A 21,780-nucleotide genomic window follows, 5' to 3' on the forward strand; every position below is an offset into this window, starting at 1 on the left:
ACTATTCATGTGACTGTTCATATTATTTGGTATATTTTCACTACTACCTCTTTGATTTTTGTTATTTTGTGGTAAGCTGTGATATGAGTAATAGTTTTAGTTTGTGACAAATTGGTTTACAAAATGGAATTGTCTTCAACTCAAAGTGTTAAAAATAAACTCCTGGTGACTACTTTTAAAATAGGCTGTAGCACATGAAATATGTTTTTCCAGAGGATGTTCTCCATTACTGCAGTGTATTCCCAACATTGAAGCAAATGTAGGAAAATAATTTTGGACAGGTACTTAACTCATTGTGAAATTTTGCCAGTGTAGAACCTTCTGATTTATGGGGTTTTATGCCACTGCCATCAAATAGAAAACCATATCAGGTGTTCTTACAGCTGAGATTTAAAATCAAAGCTTTCTTGTGGTTCTTTATTACAGTAGTAAGATAACATTGTTTTTGCTGAAATCCAGTGTAGGAATTAGTGTCTAGGCAATGATGCTAGACAAGGAAGAAGGGGAAGAGGGAAACAGATTTATGACAGAAGTATAGTGGGGAGAATAAGTAAATACAGTTTATTTTTAAGTTCTAAGAGTTACTGAAAGAATTCAAGTGTCCTTGCCATGAGTTTATAATTTGTGCATCTCAGAAATTACAATTCAGAAAATACAATATATTTCTATAACTTCAGTAACTGTTTAGCTTGAGCATTTGGTTAAAACAACAGATACTGTTTGAGGGAAAATAAATAAAATGCTTTCTTTTGAGGAGCTGGCATAAAGTGAAGTGAGTGTGTCCAAGTGTCAGTTTTAAGTGTGTTTATTCAGGAAGAAGTTTTATAGGGCTTTTTTGTTGCTTTTCTAAAAAATAACTATTTCTTGAAGTGTGGAAATTTTAGCATACTTTAGTCACACCAGTATTTCTTGCTGTTACATACTAGAAATAGAGAGAATTAACCTGAAAGTAGTGCTTTTCATAGATCTCTAAAGCAAATGTAATTAGTTATATCTTAATTGTGTGACTAGTTGAAGGGAAAGGTAATTTTATGAGAAGAATCTTAGTGTCTTGAATAACTTTTTTTTTCTTTTAACAGAATTCCTCTAAAGAATAGGAAATTTTGCTGGTGTTGTGCATTCTGGAAATACCTTAACTACAGATACCACCAGGGCTTTGCAAAGCAGGAGGAACATGCTGCTGTTGTCTGCTTACTGACAGTAACCGTCTGGCCACTTCACTCATGATGTTTTCATTCTCACGTTGTCCAATTGGAATTTGCTTATACTGATTTTTAAAAAGAGGAATAAATCAAAGTGGAGTACCGTAAACTTGACATGGAAAATAAAAAAAAAGATAAAGACAAACCAGATGAAAGAATGACACGGCCCAGTGGGAGATCAGGCCATAATCCACGTGGAACTGGTTCATCAAATTCTGGAGTGTTAATGGTTGGCCCTAATTTCAGAGTTGGTAAAAAAATTGGATGTGGTAATTTTGGAGAACTACGATTAGGTAAGATGCTAATTTCTTTATTTCAGTTTACATTATTCAAGGCCATTTTTATGCAGTCTAGGCAAGAAAAATTATAAATACTGTGCAGCTCTTCAAACTGCTTAAACTTCAGATGTGCAAGGCATATTGGGTTCATCTTTCGTGGCTTTACCCTAGCCAGTGCAAGCTTGATGCCATGCAGAATCTGTATAGCAGAATGCTTGCTGGGACTAAAATGTTTTCGAACTGTGTGCAGTACTCTCCTAAATTCTGTCAGTTTTCTCTTCCAAGATGCTGGAAGTTACATCATGGTTATTGTAGCAGTCTTTTCTGACTTCCTGAGGCACTTTATTGAGGTATATTTAGGGCTAAATGTATGACGCACATCCCTGTCCTGTAAGTCTGGCAGAGCTGTAGAGATCTGTAGATCTAGTAACCAGGTACTACAGCATTTTTAATAACAGGGAGCAGGGAAGTTCCTTGGTTTCTTTTCTAATGTAGTGAGGCTAAACATTGAGTTGCTGTTAAACAGGGCAGTGAGAAACCATCTGTAGAGAAAATTTGGGATAATTCAGTTGCTGTAGTTCTCTGCTGAACAGATGGCTGAAAATCAGATGGTGGAGAAGGCACAGACTGAGAAGGACCTGTGGAGTTTTGAAGAACTTGGGCAGCAAAGCTGGAAATGTTAGCATGTATTAAAATAGACACTGATGGGTGTGTGTTTTTGGAGGACTATTTGTTTAATTTTGGGGACTTGTATTTCCAGGAGTGACATGATTAGCCAGGATTTTCAAGATGTGTAAGTTCAGGTATGTGTTAATAAATACAATTTGACACTTAATGGCAAGAATTCAGTCTTGTATTGTTAGAAGGCTTGATGTGAAGTGCTTTGTGCATTAAGTAGAGTTAATTAGTTAAAAGTTAAAGTTAGATATTTGAGAGGATGGTGGGCTATATAGGTGTTGTTTGTGTTGATCTTTGCCATGGTAGAACTAATACTCATTGCCCTTTAGACAATATTTGTGATATAGTGCTTGCGTACAATATAGTATGTTTTAATATAGTGAATTCTGAGGGCTGTCAGGATGTAAACAAGCTTAGCAAATTAATACTGTAGAGGGAGTTAAAGAAAATATTAAAGACAACATTGCTGCAGCTCTGACTTAGGACACTTAATTTGGCAGTGTAATAGGTACTCTTGTTATTTCTATTAATAGTTAAACAAAATTAATACATTTTGACATTTACAATGTTGCATACATACCTTTGCAGTCCACAAATCAAGCTGAAATATTGTTCTTCCTCACTACCCAGATTTTTGCACGCTGCCTTCAATTCTGAATTTTTGTTTCAAACCTTTCAATGAACTAAATCAAACCAGCAAAATTAATTTTACATAAAGGCAGCTGCAAACTAGTAAAGTTAATTTTTTCTCTGTTATTCTGATCAAGAAGTACAGAACTGATTAAAAATCAATATCTGATTATCTCATTTACTTGCAGCTGTTACAGTGAAACAATGTATTTTATTTAAAATACAATATTAAATTACTTAAGACTTACAGTTTCACAGTACTGAAATAAAATAGAACAAGTAAGTAAAAGAAATAGGAGGAAGATTATGGGGGCGTGTATTGTCCTGCAGCAGTCACCAGGACAAGTGCAGCCATTCTCATTTTAATATCTGTGGGTTTTGCTTATATTCTACATATTTCAAATCCCTATTTATTGTTTTTTTATGAGGTAAGATGTTTTAAATGTAAATTACTGACAACAAGAGTTAATATTGCTACTATAGATTCTGATTTTTTTATTTGCTTTGCTACAGTATCAAATTCTTAGAGTGCACTCTTTCTATGAAGATGTACACAAGCACTTCGTTTTTTATGTGCACTTCTGCAGATGGGAATATGTTTCCAGCATGTGTCCTAAGGTTAGACCTGAGGGACTTAACGGGGGAATAAAGTTATAGAGTGATGAAGTTGTGCCCAGAAGATAAAAATTCAGTTATGTATCAGGAGCTGTACTTTGACCTGAGAAGAAAGTGGTGGTCAGACTTCAGTTTGTGGATCAAATGGGAAATTTGCCATCTGTAGAAAATTACTATCTGTGATGTTCAATCATTAGCTGGCAAAGGACTAAACTGGTTTGGATATCGAGGTGTTAATTTTAAGGTTCTTTGTAATAGTTAAATTAAACTGATATAGTTTAGATGAACAGATTAGGTAGTGAGAGAGAATCTGTTGCAAGTGATGCATCACTCGATACCTGTTGTGTATTTATGGACAGATCAACAGTGCTGTCATATATGTGTATCTGTTGTATTTTAAAGAGACAGTTGTCTTGACTGGCCACCTGGAAAATTAGGCCACCTCCTTCTGATGCTACTTCAGAATAAGCATGTCATTACAGCTTTTGGAACTCAGTATCCAGTTACTTCACTGTAACTGGATTTGTTACTCAGAGTAGGTGATGTATATATCTAAGAGTTGGAATGAGCAGGGCTCCTGCAAGAGTTTCTGCTAGTGTCTTATAGATTGTAATGACTTGCAAAGACACAGAAACAACTTTAAACAAAGTACAGTTTTTATCAAAAATGTAACTCACATCATCATTAGATAAGAAATACTTAGGATTCCTGGGTATCCACTCTAGTCCCTACATTGGTCTTAGAGTACACTTCTTTTTGTGGGTCAGATTATGGCATGCTGCTCATATTCATTATGTGTTTGTTGTTGTGAAGTCCTCAGGTAATTTGATTTTTTTTGTGGAGTTGGTCCACTAAGAGATGCAAACTCTTAATCTTGTTTCGGCTTTACAAGAGTACTCTATTTTTTGGAAGAATCATTAGCACTTCAGTCTTTGACTTTTGGTGTAACTCACTCGGTCAAAGCATCATCGTGGGTTCAGTTCCTCTGTGGGACATTCACTTAACAGTTGGACTCAGTGATCTTTGTGGGTCCCTTCCAAATCAGAATGTTCTATGATTCTGTGCAACTGTCTTCACAGGGAACTTTCTAGATTTGGTCAATGCCTTTTCCCCATTTGATTTCTTTAACAAAACTGAGCTAAACATAGGAAATTCAGACCCGAGTAATACTACAGAGAAATAAGGAGGATTATCATTAAGAATAATATACACTAAATGCATTTGAAGATTGTAAGGAAGCAAAAAGTATTGGAAATGACAATTTATCCTTTATTTGCTATTTTTTAATTTTTCACCTCTAAAACTTGTTTAACATTTTAGTCATTGCATTCAGTCCTATGTGATGCTTATTGAAAAAGTTCTTACCCAGTTACAGAATCCCTTTTAAAGCAGCAGATGCATTTCCAAGTGGTATAAGCCTATCAGGAATGTTACTGTCTTGTCCTAACTTTTAAGTTGATAAATTTCATAGCTGAGGAAAAAAATAGTCCTCATTTAATTAATTAACTAGTTAATTCTAGTTTTAATTAGTGGCTGATGTTTCAAAATTGTATGGTAATTTAAAAATAAATTTCAATTAGTTTTCACCAATAATTATGAAAATGTGGAATATCACATTCTAGTTATTGTGATTTACCAATTTTCAAACTTTTTTAGTACATAAAAATATCACGAACTTGCTGATATATCTGAAACTCTCTGTGAAATTTCCACCTCTTACACCGTTCAAGGAAAAATTTTTTTTAGAATAAAGTACTGGACTAATAAACCCACATTTCCTAAGTCACTGCCAGAACACCTAGCACTTTAGATAAAAAATGTTTTGAAGACTTTCTTGATGTTTAAATGGCATTTACTTGAACAGAAAAGCCATTGTCTCACATTCTTTTTTTATTCTTTTTTCAAGGAAAAAATTTATACACAAATGACTATGTGGCAATTAAGCTGGTAAGTTAATATTTTTTTAAAGGATTTGGGATGAGAAACTTAATTGGAGTTTTCCTTTCAGAAGTTAATGGTTTGATTTCTTTAATTGAAACCTTTAATATTTTTGTATGATTTCATTGAATTAGATAAAAGCAATTAGTGATAGATATAATTGTATAGTTTGGCCATATTGAGTAAAACTAATTTTTAGTTGTTGTCACTGTTTTCAAGGCTAAGTCTATGTTTCCAAAGTCAGTGATGGTTTAATGCTGCATTAATGATGTGCTCTGCAGCAGTCATCTTTAGTAGATTCCTTTGTTGTCCAACAAGTAGAGGAGCAACAAATTTACTGTGAATCTTGGTATCAGGTGACTAGAGGGAAACTCTAGAAATTCTTGAGACTGCATGTGTTTCAATGTCCAAACTCCTGCCCCCAAATAGTTTTTGTCTCTAACTGCCGGTGTTGACACATCACTTTGGTAGACATGTTTTATTTACAGTGCTGTGTAATATCCTTACTTCTCTTGCAAACATGATACTTTTGGATATTGTGTTAATACATCATTGTTTGGCTTTTTCTCAGTCATCACAGCTACTTTGGTAACACCATAATTTGCCTCTGGATTTTTTTAACTTCTTGGTAAATTACTGTTTTCATAAGTTAAGTCCTTCATGGTGAAATTCACTTGGTTACTTTTTATCATTGAAGAACTTTTAGGACTCCAGTTAATTTCTTGTTGCCGCAGTAGCAAAAACTTTTTAGATAGCATAGTATTGTTTCATAAAGTGAAAGGTAAACTGTGGTAACAAAAATGCATGGCTTTAGATAAGAAATCTGAAAAGCATTACAAATATAATAAACTCCTGAAAAATACTGGTATCACTCTCCTTGCTTTGAAAAATACTTATTTTGGGAGTAGTAAAAGTTTTTAAAACATGCAGATTATGGCTTGAGAGGGCAACATGGGATACAGTTCCAATTAGAGGGACTGTACCCAATACCCAAACAATAACCCAAAAAGAGGGTTATTGTGTGTTAAATCAGATTTAGACTCATTTTGTTTTAACGTATCTTGAACTTATTCTGTATGTCTGGTGAAAGTTGAAAATAGTCAGAGATTTCTTCTAGTTAAAGGCTGTCTGCTACAAAGCACGTTTAGAAATATATTGCAAGATAGTGGGTTTTTTTTAAGTACTAATTATTTGATCATGTAGAGAAAGAGAACTTTTTTGTCTGGTTGCTTTTGGTAAAAGTGTTTTTATTACACATGCAACTTCCTTTGCTTGGCTACCACTTCAACCCATTTCACTTGATGATACTGCTTCAACAGATCATCAGATACTGATTCAACAGATGATACTGCTTGTTGGCAGCATTTATTTGTTTGGTTTCCAAATATCTCAATCACAGAGCTGTTTGTTCCCAGCGGAATAAAAAGCTTGAAGTAACTTTACTGCATAACTTAGTTTGAAGTCACTAAAGAACCAATATTGTTTAGTATATCTATAAATTACAGCAAGTGATGAAAGAACTCTTAATGCGTAGTGGACATTTCCATTTGTCCTCTGATATGAGTGGCATGAAAAGCTGTAATATCTTTGCAAAGAAAAACAGATGAAGGAATCACAATGAAAATCAATGCTGGAGCTTGCATCATCAAAGTAAAATAAAAATACATTTATTAGCAGGTAGAGCTAGTGGATTCTTTTAATATGCTTCTCCCTCTTTTATTTCAGTACTTATTTCAGATACTTATTTCCAGACTGGAAGTCACAAGATAAAGTCTGCTAAAAGCAGCTGCATTAAACTAGGATTTATTTGGATTTTGTATTTTTTCTGTTCTTCTGTTTGAGACAGTGCCAGGGCTTTTTTCTAGCTATTATAGATACAGTGGCATATTATCCTTTTCCTTTTTAAATGTAAGCTTTTGTTTTCTCTGGCACTTTTACTTTTGTGCTTTTAGAGCAGTCATTAGGTCTATTCTTAGTCCTTGTTTTGTTATTGTAAATGAGACAGTCTTAACTTCCTCTCTGTTTTGCACCTGTTGTAGTTGAAGTTTAGCCTTCCTGAATGGTGTTACTTGAATTAAGTTTGTTATAGTTTAAGCAATTACCCTTGGCAGGTGTGGTTGTTGTAATCTGTCCTGCAGCATCCTAAAACTGTATTTGCATTCCTCATGGTAGTATTGTTGACCTACTGTTGTCTTGTGAGCAGCAAGACGTCTTCTGTGCCAAATGTTTTGTGTTAACCATATACTCTAGTGCAAGAGGACTGTGTGGGTTTCTCTCAAGTGCGATGAATGGCTGTGTTTATACAGCAGCTTGCAGAAGTGCTTCTGATGCTAAAAGTAAGTGTTTCCTACAAGTGCTCTTTTGACTCAAACTTTTTAATTGTTTTGGATTAATATTTCCCTTGTGGATGAAATTACATAAGCATGTTCCTGTTACAGTGCTTAGGGTAACTTCAGAACTTGTGTAAAAAAATAACTTAAACAATTTTTGTGTGTGAGGTCTGAGGGTCATACAACATATGCATTTTAAAGTATAATGTTTATATGTAAATGTATATTTATTTTGGTAGAACAGCTGCAGTTCCAGAATATTCCTCTTAATTTGACTTAGTTATTATTTCCTCTTCTGCTTGGGGACATACTCCAGTTTGAGAGGTCAGAATGGACCTTTTAAAGAACTGTAATGAAACTCTTAAGAGCTGGTCTTTTACCGGTTTGATGCTGTGTAGTGGTGTTTGTATGTTTCTACTGGTCAAACTGATTTCTTGTGATCAGGTGATTCTTTTGCAATAACTAAAAAAAAAGCTCTATGTGTGTAAAAGCTCTACCTTTCCTGCTCACCTCTTCTTATTTTTAGATTTACTACTTTTTTTACATGACCCTGTACTTGACTTAAACCTCCTATTCACTGTTCAGCTTTTCCTTGTCCTGAATTCTTTTTCCCTTTCCCTTTGACATATTTCTCTACTGCTCAAACTTACCTTCTCTGCAGATGGTTAACCACTACCAAAAGACTAGCTGAAGGAATTTCTGCTTGAACATGTCATGAACCATCAGTAGGGGCCATGATATTCATTATAAATTCTCATCAGGATTCAGCAAAGAGACTGGACATGCTTTAGGGAGCTCTTGTGCTTTTTTGTGTGATCACCTTGTGTCCAACAACCACTCCACTGTTTATACTTAAAAGGTGTTGGTTCACCAGCCATTACATTTGAAGACTTCCACAAGAGCTGGGTAGCAAGCCTGTAATTTTTACAATACACTTGAATAAACTCTCTACTCCATCAACACACTACTCAAAGGTGCTGGCTCACAAACCACATTTCCACAACTCATCACTCCCACAAATACACTTCAGTATCGATTATGGAATAGAGAATTATATACATGATATAAATGATAACAAACATAAATGATAGCCTCACAGAGTGAGGGATAGAGAAATAAAAGCAGAAAAGGAAGAGAACAAGGAATATCACCAGTCCTTTGATCCTTCCTTGGTCTCATAATGTGGGTGGCCCAGAAGTGGAATTGTGACACAGTGAAAGAGAAGAAAAAGAGAGCAGGGGAGCCCAATCTGCTTCCTTTCATAGTTAACCTGGTGCAGCCTCTTTTGTGAATAAGATTTTCGGTGCTGTTTTGTTCTTGGATGCATAGCCAGCCCTTGGATCCCTCCTTCAGGGAGTGAGTGCAGAGTGGGGAAGTGAGTACAAGTCTCCAGGTGGAGAAGGGAGTTGGCTAAGCACTGTGCTGCCCCACCTCAGTGAGACCCACTCTTCCAATCACAGCTTTCCTACCAGAACAGTCAGAATCTTTGAGACAAAACATGCTTATGCTAGGTCCACCACACCAGCCAGAGGCTCAAACATTCCTTACTATTGGTTGGGTGTATGGTTCATCTTTGGCTGTGGTGATCTCTGTGTATTGGACAGTTGGCTAGAAGAGGGAGGAAACAGAAGACAGTATGCAGCTAATTATAGTTGCAAATAAAGTCTGTGCTCATCATTAAAACCAGAAATCCCACCAATATTACAGTCCCCATTTGTGTAAAACACTTTCCCCACCCCATGATTTAAAAATGGAAGAAATCTGATGTCCAAGGCTTGATTCATCGAACCAGTTCTTTGGTTGCAGTGTTTGGAATTGTTCAGCAATTTGGTCAGCAGCTTCCTTCATCTTTGCTCAGCCATCTTCAGTTGAAGTTGTAGCATTATGGATGGTGACAGAGCACTTTGGTGAGGCTGAGCATGCCACGTAATGCTTGTTCAGTAATAGGTGTGCTGATGGTGCATCCATCTCAAAGGTGTTTTCAAATTGAACATTGATAGGACACAGGGAAGGAATTCAGATGCTGCATTTCCGTCTGGCATGGTATTCTAGTGTTAGGAGTAAGATTTTCCTCCAAGCCAAGCCCAAAAGGGCTGTATATTTAGTCATTCTTCAATTATGAGTGTTAGTAGGATTTAGGATAATTATTTGTGGCTCTGTGGCAGGTTAATTCCTGCCATCAGGTACTACACTGAAAAATGTATGGGGTGTTGGTCCTATTAAAATTCTAGCAAGTACAAGTATGTCTATTCAAAGTTCTAATAACAAGTATGAACCCTGTTTCAGGGGAGGTCTTCAAGTCGATTATTACAAGTAGTAAACATCACAACAGACAAATTTACAGGCAACAGAAAGAATCTTAATTCCTTCCTGTGTGAAGCAGGGCTTGGCAGGGCAAAGCCCTTGGCTTTGAGGCCTCCATATTCTTCCAAATTCTTGTTTTAGTTCCCAAGCTAAGTTGGAGTCTTACTACAATAGTTCTTGTTTAACAGGATGAAGGTAAAAGAACACATTGCTGAAACATCTCGGGTAGGTACAGGTTATAAAACAACAGCAACATGCAGTCAAAATGCCTGATGTTAACATCAGTAATTGCTTTGTCATAGTTCTTGTAGGAAAAGAAAAAGGAAAAATGCCTGGTTCTAAACCAGTGGTTGAAAAGGAGGTACTATATACTGGTGTGAACACAATGCTCTTTAGCACGGGCATTGGTAGCTATACACAAATAGCTGCTGAAAGGCTTCTTAAAGAACTGCTCCAATAGTGAAAAAATCTGCTAAAGCTGATCGTCCTGGGTGGTGCTTAAGTTTAATTTCATCTCTGTCTTTCCTTTTGTGAAAGATAGAATTGATTCCATTTCCCATGGCCCATTCCTGTACTGGAGCAGTAAAGAGACTGCCATTGTCTCACTGGGTTGAATTTGGCTTGGGTAAATACCTGAACCACTGCTTTAAAACTGTGCTGTTGCCCGTGCCTGGACTAACACCTTCCAATTGGATTAGTCCAAACCTCCGTATTTGGGGTGACTTCCTTCTCCATTTAACTTACCTTGCAATAACTTAGATATTTTGGTTACCATTGGCACTGTTTTGTAGCAGTTTGCTGACCCTGTCCATCATCTCTGGTTTCAGTTTTAATTAGTGATCCAGAATCCAGATTCTACATCCTGCAATTCTTCATGAAAGATTTACTCATACACATCCTGAAGCTGTGCCTGAGGCCTGCTAATACAACAGCAAACAGCCCCTCTGCCTCCTGCCTTTTTTTCCTGATCGCTCTCAGCAGCAAGCAGCTCTGTCTCCTGAGGCCTGCTCTCCCTCTCCTGGCAACCTAAACTCCTTGACCAATAGGCAGCCCACTGGACAAGGGACCAGAACTCATAGGGATCATTTACCTGTATGAAAACTTCAGATTCTCAGTATCCCTTGGCCTCCTCTTCTGCAGCTTCTTCTCTACAGCAACCTCTGCCTACACTTCTGTCTTTACTATAGCCACTTCTCTGGCTTCAGCCTCTTCCACAGCTGCCTTTGTCTCCTTGCCCAACACTCTTGTGGTTCTCTCCTTCTCCTCATCCTCATCCCTCACTACTTTTGATTTCTTTCTAAAAAGAAAACCTCACTCTGTTTCTAAAATTCTGGCAGCCTAATCTTGCATCTTCATTTCACATATTTGTTCCTTGTCTGAGCCCTCGTGTAAGTCCTTGTAGTCCCAGGGACAGCTTCTCATCCCTACCATTGTACCCAACATATCTCTCAGTATTTTCTCCTGCTCTGTAGCCTTGCAGAGCTCAAGATGTAGTAATTGGGTGAGGTCTCTTTCTCTGTTCAGCAAGGATTCCAATTTTGCTCTTTCATTTTTCTCTCTCTATTCAGACATCTCTGTAAGTGGTCAGACAAATCTCATGGATGTTTTTATAAGGACGCAACCAAGACTTCCAAATGTTTTTGCAAATGTTTTGCAACCAAATTTTGTGGTAATTTGTCTCTCTTTTGCTATCTAAACATTTTAGTAAAAAAAAAAGTCTGTCTCATCTTGCTCTCTGTATGAACATTGTTGTAAAAAGTCAACCAAATTTTGTACAAATGTCTCTCTCTTTTTGCTTTCTATCTAGACATTTTAGTAACGAGTCATTACTCTTTTTATCCTTTTGGGTTTCCATCAGCATGACACTCAGTGCTCCACATATGAAGATGAGCATACTCCCATAATGGGAAAGGGATCCATGCTTGGCATTTCCTGGGCTGTCATGTCCTGCTTCTCCCTGTTCCTGACTCATCCTGTACCCCAGTCAGAGAAAGAGATACCTGAGCCCATCCGAACTAAAAATAGCTCAAGAGCTGTTCAGTCCCTCCCAGTCTCATAAGAGTCCTTTCTGTGATTCCAATTTGCTACAAGCCGTTGGTAGGAGTGTGATGTTTGTTGTAAATTCTTACCAGTCTAACGAAGCCGCCAGACCACATGGCTGGGGAGCTCTTGTGCTTTATTGTACAGTTGTTATAACTGGCAACCCCCACCATTAGACTCAAAAGGTGTTGGCTAACAAGCCCTTCATTTTGTACAGTGGGGGGAAAAATATGACAGTCGTGCTTTGCCCAGGTGGGAAAAAAGAGAGATGTTCAGTATCTATAGATTCCTGCAGTTGGTCCTGCTGCATGGATGGTCCAGAGCTGGAAAGATAAGAAAAAAGTGGGCGAGGGGCCCAATGTGCTTCCTTTTATAGTTGACCTGGTGCAGTCTCTTACGTGAATGAGACTTTTCATGCTATTTTGTTTGCACATCCACAGGCAGCCCTTTGAGCCTTTCTCTGGGAAGTCAGTTTGGGGGGACTAAGCAGGAGGAGGAGGCTGGCTCAGAACAGTGCGACTCCATCTCCATGGGACCCTTTTGTTTTGATCACACTTTTCCTGTCATAACAGTCAGAATATTTGAGACAAAACATACTTATGTTATGTGTATTACTCCACCGGACTGCTTTTGGAAATACATCAATTTTTCTTTTTTTGGGTGAAAGATAGGAAGTTACAAAGTAGTGTTTACTGCCTGTTAAACTGTAAGCTTTAATTCACTGGTTCACTAGTCCACTCTTAAGATTTAAATTGCTAAAATTATAAGTTAGGGATGTGTATGGAAAGAAGGTTGTGTTTCACTTCAAGGTTGTATTGTTTTTTCTCTCTGTTTTTTGTTTTTAAGGAATAACTCCTTAAAGGTGGTCTAGAGTCACACCTTTTCAGAATCCTTCTAGGATATATAGTAAATCCAAATCAAGTGCAAGTCTGTTTAATGGACTTGGTCTTTTCTTGTAAAAAGAGCCTCCTACCTCTTAAATAATTTTTTTCCTGAAAATGGCTTTTGTTTGCCGTTGCTTACAAATCAGTAAAGTGGACACAGAACATAAACTGAGATTGATTCTCACTGAATTACTAAAACCGTGAAAAGTAGGTAATAGCTGAATGTTTGTATTGTGCTTTGGGTTATTAGACTTCTTGAACATTTCTAACCTTACAGTTCAAGTAAACTGCTTTTTCAAAGCCCCTTTGACAGGAAGTAACTTGAAAATCAAATAGTATTTTATTCCACATATTTGGGACAAAATTAATTGTAAAAATAATTCATAATGAACTTGAGACAGGTTTCACATTTCAAGTGTCTTTATTGTTAGAATGTATAAGCATGCCATAGAAGAAAAAAGGGGGGTAAAAACCTCTCTGATAAACTAAGGAGCAGTTGTTTCTGTTGCTCAGGTGACTGGGGCTCAATAAGCTGCACACTAGGTCTTTGATGAAGATTACATTTAACATTCTTTTATCTTGATTTATCTTTTTCTGTCCTTTCTTTTATGTACAGTTATTGCATACTGCAGAGTGGGATGTGCAGAAATAAAATAATTGTATGTGAAACTGTTATTGTGCTTGCCCTTTTACAACTTTGGTTGAACAAGATGATGTGTTCCCTTTGCATGTTTGGAATGACAGGAAAATATCTAAGCCTTCTTACAAAAATAAGGCAGTTCCTAAAGGCTGTCATTCTGTAAATGAACTACAAGCACATGTTTTTTTCACTTTTACTAGAGAGGATAAAAGTGTTTAATTGTCTCTCTGCTCAACAAGATTAAGCTTCAGTCTTTGGCTCTGTGTTCAGCAGATGTGTTTGTCTGTTTAAGAACATTGCCTTCTGGAGATTTATCAGGACTGTTTTCTGCTGATGGCTGGGACAAGCAGCATTCATGGGAAAGAGGGTGTGTGTGTCAGAAATTGGAAGTTATTTCTTTTACCTAGATTTTTTTAAAAAATCTATTCCTGTAAATTTATTACATACAAGCTGTTTCTATCCTTTTAATGGGACCATGTTACAACCACAAGGAGTTAAGTTGTTAATGTACCATCAATTGAGACAAAACTGTATAATTGAACAAGATTAAACTTCCTATAAGCCAGTGTCTTGTGTTATTATAAACTCTGCAGACATGCAGAGTTTTGTGGACTAAAATATTTTTTTCTTAGCTGGCAGAATCATAAGTTTTAATTAGGCATTATGGAGAGTGTGTGGTGTATTTTGTAACTAACAGACTTGTATACTACAAGCAAACTAATTGCTAAATTTGTGTTGTTTCCTAAAAAGTTAAAATATTTCAAATGCTTTATAGCATTAGTGGGTTTCCTCATACCTCTGAAAGCTGAGTACTAGAGGCTGACAGCTGTGCTGATTTGCTTTGATTCATGTTTACAGTAAAGTCTTATTTAGGGAATATCTCTCTTGAATAATTGACCATAAATTTAATGTGTCCTTCTCATAAACTCTAGCTAGACCTTTGGTGGCCCAGTTAGTCTTACTAAGTAATTAATTTTTTGAATAATGAACACTTGCTTATTTTAGAAAATTCTTGCTCACTTCTTTGCAAAGAATACAATATTCAGTTATGTTGGTTGCTCTGGAGTGTAAAAAACATACAGTAAATTCTACTTGTTTTTTGCAGAAACTGTAACATTAGTCCCTCTTTACTTTTAGGCTTCCACCTTTGGCATCCTGACAAGATCAAATGCATAAATGTTCACTGTCAGGAACTCTGACAGCAATTGGAAAAAACTAAGTCTTGGAGGAAGATGGGTTGAGGAAGAAGACTAAATTTCTCATTTTTGCACATTGGCTCATAGTTTTTATGCCCTGAATGTGACACTGAGAAACAACACAGGTTTATAAACTTGTAGCTTCTGAAAATGATGATGTGAGGAAAAAGATGAGTACTTTGTCCAAGCTTTTCCAGAAAATTGATGTTCAGCAGTACCAGTTATTGCTGATAACTGTATTAACAGTTACTTACTATATGCTGCAGTTCTGGTAGTAACAAAATGTCACTGATGCATTGGAAGATCACAGAATCAATTAGGCTGGAATAGACCTCAAAGAGCGTTGAGCACAACCTCTGACTGAAGACCACCATGACAGCATGTCACTCAGTGCTGTGGCCTGTCTTTCCTTAAACAGTTCCAGGGATGGTGACTTCACCACCTCCCTGAGCAGTCCATTCCAATGTCTTAACACACTTCCTGTGAAGAAATTCCTCCTGTGCAATCTAAACCTCACCTGGTGGAGCTTAATCTTAAGATCATGTTACATATCATGAGAAACAAGGAGTATCTTCTAAAAGAAATTACTTCAAGAATCTTGTGCTAAAGGATCTTTTCAAAGGGTGATATTCAAGAAGTTTGGGTTTCCATTTAGGCTGCACATGTGTTCCTCTACTTAATCTCATGTCACTTCATTTTGTTCTGTGAGACCCTGACACACTGGCATGTTGAACACAGAAATAAGATTTCCTTAATGTGCATAAACTATGAACTTATTCTAGGGCTTTTTTTTGCTAGTTTTGGATTTATAGTTTGGAATGGTGATACTTGATTTCTGCTAAGCTGTTACTATTTGGTGGAAGGACTTGGTATTTTTTGTTAAGATCCTAGGATAAGGCTTCATCCTTAAAAAGATACATCTGTTGAGTATTAGGTATTTGGAGGTTCTTTTCAATCTGTTAAGCTGCATATTAATGCCACTTTCTGAGAAACGTTGGACATTCCATCCACGTGCTTTGGACAAACAAACTAATTTTTACCTATTCCATTGTGCATCTTTTATTTGCTTTGCCTGTTGAACTCTGGTCCACTGGAGCAATACAAGATGTAAATATCCCTATAAGCACTAGTCTCACCTGAGAAAGTTTAATTTTCTTTGTTTCTAAATTGCCAGTCATTTCAGAAGAAACATTGAAACTTTGTGTGGCTTGGAAGCAGTGGGGCTAGTTTGGTTGGTAATAGGTTAGTGTATTAGTTTTTAGGCTTTGTTTTAAATGTTGTTTTTGTTTTTAAATCAGGAGCCAATGAAGTCGAGAGCACCACAGCTACATTTGGAATACAGATTCTACAAGCAGCTAGGATCTGGAGGTAAAAAGCAGTGTAATGCATTTTACTATGATGTAATCCAGGGTCAATTCTTGGCTGAAGTTTTCGGGTTTAGGGGTACAAATCTATTTAATAAAGTGTTCCTAAATATTTAAGGCAGAAAAAAGCCCCATGAGTTAGTGGATTAATGTATAAATTCAAGTATTCTAACTTTTTTTTTTTCCTGCTCTATGAAGTATATCTATGAAGTCCTCACTATTTAATAAATCCTACCTATCACAGCATTTGTCTGCATACAGGTATACCTTAAGCTAAGTAATCTTAGACTATTCCCAATTCAACTCTTTGAAAAAATACTGTAGATCTCCAAACTGCTAATCTACTAATCATGTATTTTGAGTTAAAGCTGATGTGATATTTGAATAGCTTCAGATTCAGTTTTACTTTACTTAACTTTTATTGATACAGTATGTATTGCTGCTTAGTAATTTTAAACCTCTTAAATACCTCTAGGAAAAGTTTAAATGCAGTTTAATATTTGAATTTCTGATTTCACTCCTCTTGGTGCTTTTATACCCAGAAGTACTTTTTACAGTGGTCGTCTGAATGATCCAATTGTCAGATTTTGTTTTTATAAGTGAGCGATACCTAAAACTTTTCACATATTTTTGTGCCTTTCACAAAACTGCATGTAATCAGCTAGGAAGATGTGAAGTGTCTTACCTTAGTGAGTACAGATTTTTCTAAATCAGCTGTAACTTAGGAAAAAGAACACTTTTGACATATTTTCATTGAAATTATTCCTAGAGTAGGTCATGTAATTAGCTATTTTTCCTATTTTTTACTAATGTAGAAGTTTATTTTATGAACAGACTACTAGCAGTGGTTTTCTACATGTGTGTTCAGGGGCTTTTTAACAAAGCAGCCTGGAATTTGCAACAGTGATTTTAGTTCTGCTTAAACTAGAATAAAATCCTACTTAGTATGAAAAGTTATCTCCAAAAAGAAATACACAGTGAACATACCCATACCACTTTGATTTTGTTACCTTGAATATGTGTGTGTTATGATGAATGTTAATACTTTTTAATTACTATTTTCACCTTTTTCCTTAAAATTCAGGATTATATTCTCATTGCTGCACTGACTGGATAGTGTTTCTCAAGTAGCTTGCAAAATTTTATGCTAGTCTTCTAAGGACTATATCTGGTGAAGCAAAGTTTCTAATATGTTCAATTAATACAGACTTTTTTTGCCTGCTGTACTATGAATGTTTTACAACTAGGAATTTTAGAGATTACTTTTGACAAAACACAACATTTCAATTTCTTTTCATAGATGGAAATTAAAGTTGTAGATAGATAGTCAGAATCTTGAGTTTATATGCTTGTTGTTTGGAGAAAGAGTATGATGTATGGGTGTTTTGTTTTTTTTTTAAGTAGTTATAAATTGTCAGCTTACCATACACTAGCATTGTGCAGTAGCTGATGAGTAGAAAGCTGAGATCTTAAGTGATTAACTCATGGGACACGACAAGCTGCACATTAGCTACATTACCTGTCTGTGAATGTAGAGGTGTAACCATCTCGAATTGCAAAGGAGCTGTCTAGTGGAGGTAAGAATAAAACTATAATTTCTAGTTCAGACTGCAGAGATTAGGCAGTGCTTCTCAGAGGTAGGAACCCTTATAGGAGTATTTATTGGGAAAATGTCTTAGTGAATGTAACTATGTTTACTTTTTTATTTACTGAGTAAGACTGGGAACTAGTCAAGTCAAAGTACTCTGCTTTGCTTCAGATATCATTCAATCTTCTTAACCCTATTTGCTGGTTGCAACAACTTTTATCTCTTTCTCTGATGCCTTGTTGAAGTACTGAAAGGGAGAATCACATCTCCGGTTCTTTTCATGAAGATGAGGTGACCTTTAGGGTGAAAAAGCAAAGGTAGAGCTGGTGACTTACTAAGCATCATCAATATTTATGAAGAGCTTTGTTATAGACCTCCTTTGTTTTTGCAGTAACCTGCTTTTATTCAAAAGCGAAAGCCTCTCCCAGCACAGAACATTGAAAGCTCCTTTGTGAGCCTTTGTCAGGCAGTCTACTTGAGGCTTATTTTAATGGTTTTTGTGGCAAGGGCTTATTATAAAGAAAGTAATTTTCTTGTTCCTGTCCACATAGAAGTTAAAAATGATTATTGATTTCTTATCTTCTGGCAGCAGTCTCTTTTTCTGTATTTTTAGGAGTTGGGCCCTCAAGCTGAGGAAGTTACACAGCCTGTGATTTCCAGAAAAATAGTTGCAGCATTTTGTAGTTTGTGTTCTCATGTAATCTGTGGTAATTTGTTTTTGTTTACTGATTTTTCATGACATGCTGTCAAGCACAGATTTAAATAATTTTATCTCATGAACAGTTGAAAGCATAGTGTTGGAAAGTTGATCCACCAAGAGATAAATTCAGAAGGCAAGTATGTGAACCTCCCATGTAGAACAGGAGATAGTAGAAAAAAACTTACACCAGCTCTATCCATATGGAGAGTATTGCTTTATGGGCAGTGGTTGTACTTTGATCAGAGAGAGAATAGATTGAAGGAATTGATCATCAGCATGCAAGTTGCAGAAAGTTCTGTCACAGGAGATATAAAAATAGCTGCCATTGCTGGAAGACATTTGAAATATAGTAATTGTGAAGATAGGAGGTTTCTCTCATACACAGTTATGCACCGTACTTGGAGTTACAGCTGTCTGAAGCTTTCCATCTTTCAAGTTTCTAAAAATCCACAATTGCAGGCTTTCTTAGGATGAAGTAGTCTTTTCTTTAGTTGTTTTTGTGTATTCGCACAAACGTGTAGTAATTTGGCTGATAGCTTTATAACTGTGTGGACTATGTATTTTGCATTTAATTTTACTAAATTGCACTCCCCCTTGTTCTCCTCATGTTTACATGTATACTTGTGTGTTTATAGCAAGTGACTACTAAACTGTGGTTTCAGAAGCAATTGGTGAAAAGGGAGTTGTCCTTCCAGTACTTCTTCCCAGTCTTGTCAGTAGAGCCATTATTTTCTATAAAACCCCATGATTTTCACAAATATGAACAACAAAATCCACAGTTTATGCTACAAATTAACTTACACTTAGTGTGAAACCTGCAGCTTAAGGGATAAAATTCCTGTAGGTCCTGTGAAATCCCACTTGACTTGGAGATGGCAGGAGGAGGAGGGAAAGGCATTAGCATATGAATGAATACTTCTAAAAGAAAGTTAGGTTATTTTCTGGCAATATGTCCTGAAAGCAGGTAAAGAAAATGTTACTGTGTTTTCAGATTATTTTACTTTCAAACCCTTCTTAACAGAGCATCTTTGTACTTCCTCTGATTCTCGTAGGCATCCTTGATGAAAAGAGTAGCATTTTGAAATTGTATGTTTTCATGGTATTTCCTTACCTGCAGCCAGTATTTGTCTACTAAGTCTATTTATTTATCTTTATAATATCCCTTTTTCTTGCTCTCCTAATGACCTTGTAGCTTGGGGTTTTTTAAAAATATATATTTGTATTATTAATCTCTGTGCTAAGTCATGCTGTTTTGTGTCTTGAATGCCATGAAGATGGAAGACATTCTTAACAGAACAAAAGATTAGAGGTTCTTTTATAGTTCTGCTCACCGAGAGAACAAGGAAAAAATAGGCATGAAATATGATAGATGTTTTTATGCACAAGACTTTGGAACTGAGAGTATTAATTCTTTGTATTTAAGAAAAAGTGGTTTTGTCTTGCCTGAATAAGAATTAACATTTCAAAACCATATTCCTTTGGAGAGGATCTGCTCATAAAGAATGCCTAACTGTAACTTTACTCTTAAATACGCTCTTTGAATTGTCTATGAATGTGCAGCAACATGGAAGTGTAAGTCAGGAAAAAAATGTGAAGAATCGTTCTTAAAGAGAAAATACTTTCTGTGCTTTTGGGCTTTTTGAAATGTTTTCGGTTTTTTAAGGAAATGGACCTCTAACTTATTAAAAGCAAGTTTTAAAATTAGTTTTAAGATGTGGATTATTTTAGTCTCATTATTATTTCATTTAGGTTTTATATCTAAATAAATATTTTTATGAAATTGCTTTCACTTTTCTGTGATAATTTTGTCATTCAGTAACTATGAGCATGTTTTCGTCCAGAAGTTTGAGATCATTAGCCAGTATGCAGAAGTTCTAGTCAATTGAATGAGGAGCATATGGATGGAATCTAGAATATCTTTGCTTCGAATGAATTTTGTTTAATGTGTATTTTCCTAATATGCAAGTATAAGAAAAACTGCAATACGATCATAAGTGTAGTACTCCAAATAAAATGATTGCTGAATTCTTACCTGAAATTGCACTAAGGCTTTTGGAATTAGTAGAAAATGTTTTTGTATTTTTTATTGATTTTTGAATTCATCTTTCATGCTATCAGCCTTTCTTTGCATGGTTAGAAGATAAGGTGTAGGTGTATTTCATGCACTATGCTGTAATTTAAGTGTCAGGTATTTAAAGTATGATTCAGTTATCTTTTGCAGAAAGGAGTCTGTAAATGAGAGAAGTCATGTGTTATGTGTTGAAGAGTGTAAAACATACTCAGCTTTCCTTGTCTAATTTTTCTAACCTCCCTTAGTAAATGGGTCATTTTCATAATGACTGGGAGCCTTTGCAAGTGAATGAGAACTCTTTTGTTCTTACTTACCTGACAAGTGGACCAGAAGAATGGCAAGCACCTTCTGCTGGTTGAAGTGGCTTGGTAGAACCCCTGTTTGTAACGCTGCTGTTAGAACAGGCTTACTTAAAACAGTTCTTGTTTATAGCAGGGAGTGGTATCTATTATTAGACTTCATTTTTTTCATGTGAGGTAATTTTTGACGTCACAGATCTAAAAACAGGTGGTTCAGCAGTGGATTATCATACTGGTGAAACTGCTGTATTAATATTTCCAATTGGGTTTTATTTTTCTTAACTTTTGTACATCTGTTCTTTTAGCTGAAATCTAGTTAATGCTTCCATGTGAAAAACGGGAAGCCAAACACTTTTCTTACAAGGTGACTGCTATTGACCAGTCAATGTATGGGATATATTTGTCTGCAATGGAAAAAGGTGTTGTATTTAAGAAGGTCATGGCCATTGTGAAATGAGTGCTAAGTATTGCATTCTGTACATGAACCATTGTGATTGGTACCAACATTCATGTGATGTGCTCTGTATTGCTATCTAAAAATACAGTTTTCGGTTTTGAGAGCATGAGAGCCTGAGCCTGCCTTTGACACAAGGGAATCATAGTACTTGGACAGTTGTAATGACACAGTTACTGTTGGATCAGTGATTCAGGAAGATTTCAGTGTGGACATAATGTGGATTTGGAAGATACAGAAATATTACCGTACAGTAAATGGAGTCTGCTCACCATTTTCTAGTCAAAGACAGTAGAATACTTATTTTTAGCATTTAGAGCATGTCAGGATTTGCCAGATTGAAAATTACATTTTGGTTTGGGAACATAGCAAAGTGAGTTTGAAATACTTCGAATTTCTTTTTTGAGGGGGCAGAGTACCTTAAGGCAAGAACACCTCTTTGTTATGAGGTACCTTATAGACCTATATACTTATAGTTTAATGTGGGCTAGTAGGTTAGACAGTGCTGTTTATAGTGTGCTGTTTTGTGTTGGAAATGTATTTGATGAGCTCAAGGCCAAGAATGAGAT

The 21,780-nt window shown here is 36.1% G+C and overlaps 1 protein-coding gene across 5 annotated transcripts in view; it reads left to right on the forward strand.

The window, feature by feature from the left end:
- CSNK1G3 (casein kinase 1 gamma 3) overlaps positions 1–21,780 on the forward strand; it is a 75,260-nt gene that overhangs the window by 16,561 nt on the left and 36,919 nt on the right. For all 5 annotated transcript variants that reach the window (XM_014257099.2, XM_005528113.2, XM_014257102.2 and 2 more), the window contains 3 exons: positions 1,080–1,495; positions 5,310–5,350; positions 16,034–16,103. In XM_014257099.2, coding sequence (XP_014112574.1) covers positions 1,318–1,495; positions 5,310–5,350; positions 16,034–16,103 — 289 coding nt within the window. In that variant the 5' untranslated portion in view covers positions 1,080–1,317. The remainder of the gene's footprint in view (positions 1–1,079; positions 1,496–5,309; positions 5,351–16,033; positions 16,104–21,780) is intronic.

The sequence above is a fragment of the Pseudopodoces humilis genome, chromosome 4 (genome assembly GCF_049639895.1).
Source record: "Pseudopodoces humilis isolate 2021_Gansu_Grassland_sample_001 chromosome 4, ASM4963989v1, whole genome shotgun sequence".
NCBI lineage: Eukaryota > Metazoa > Chordata > Aves > Passeriformes > Paridae > Pseudopodoces > Pseudopodoces humilis.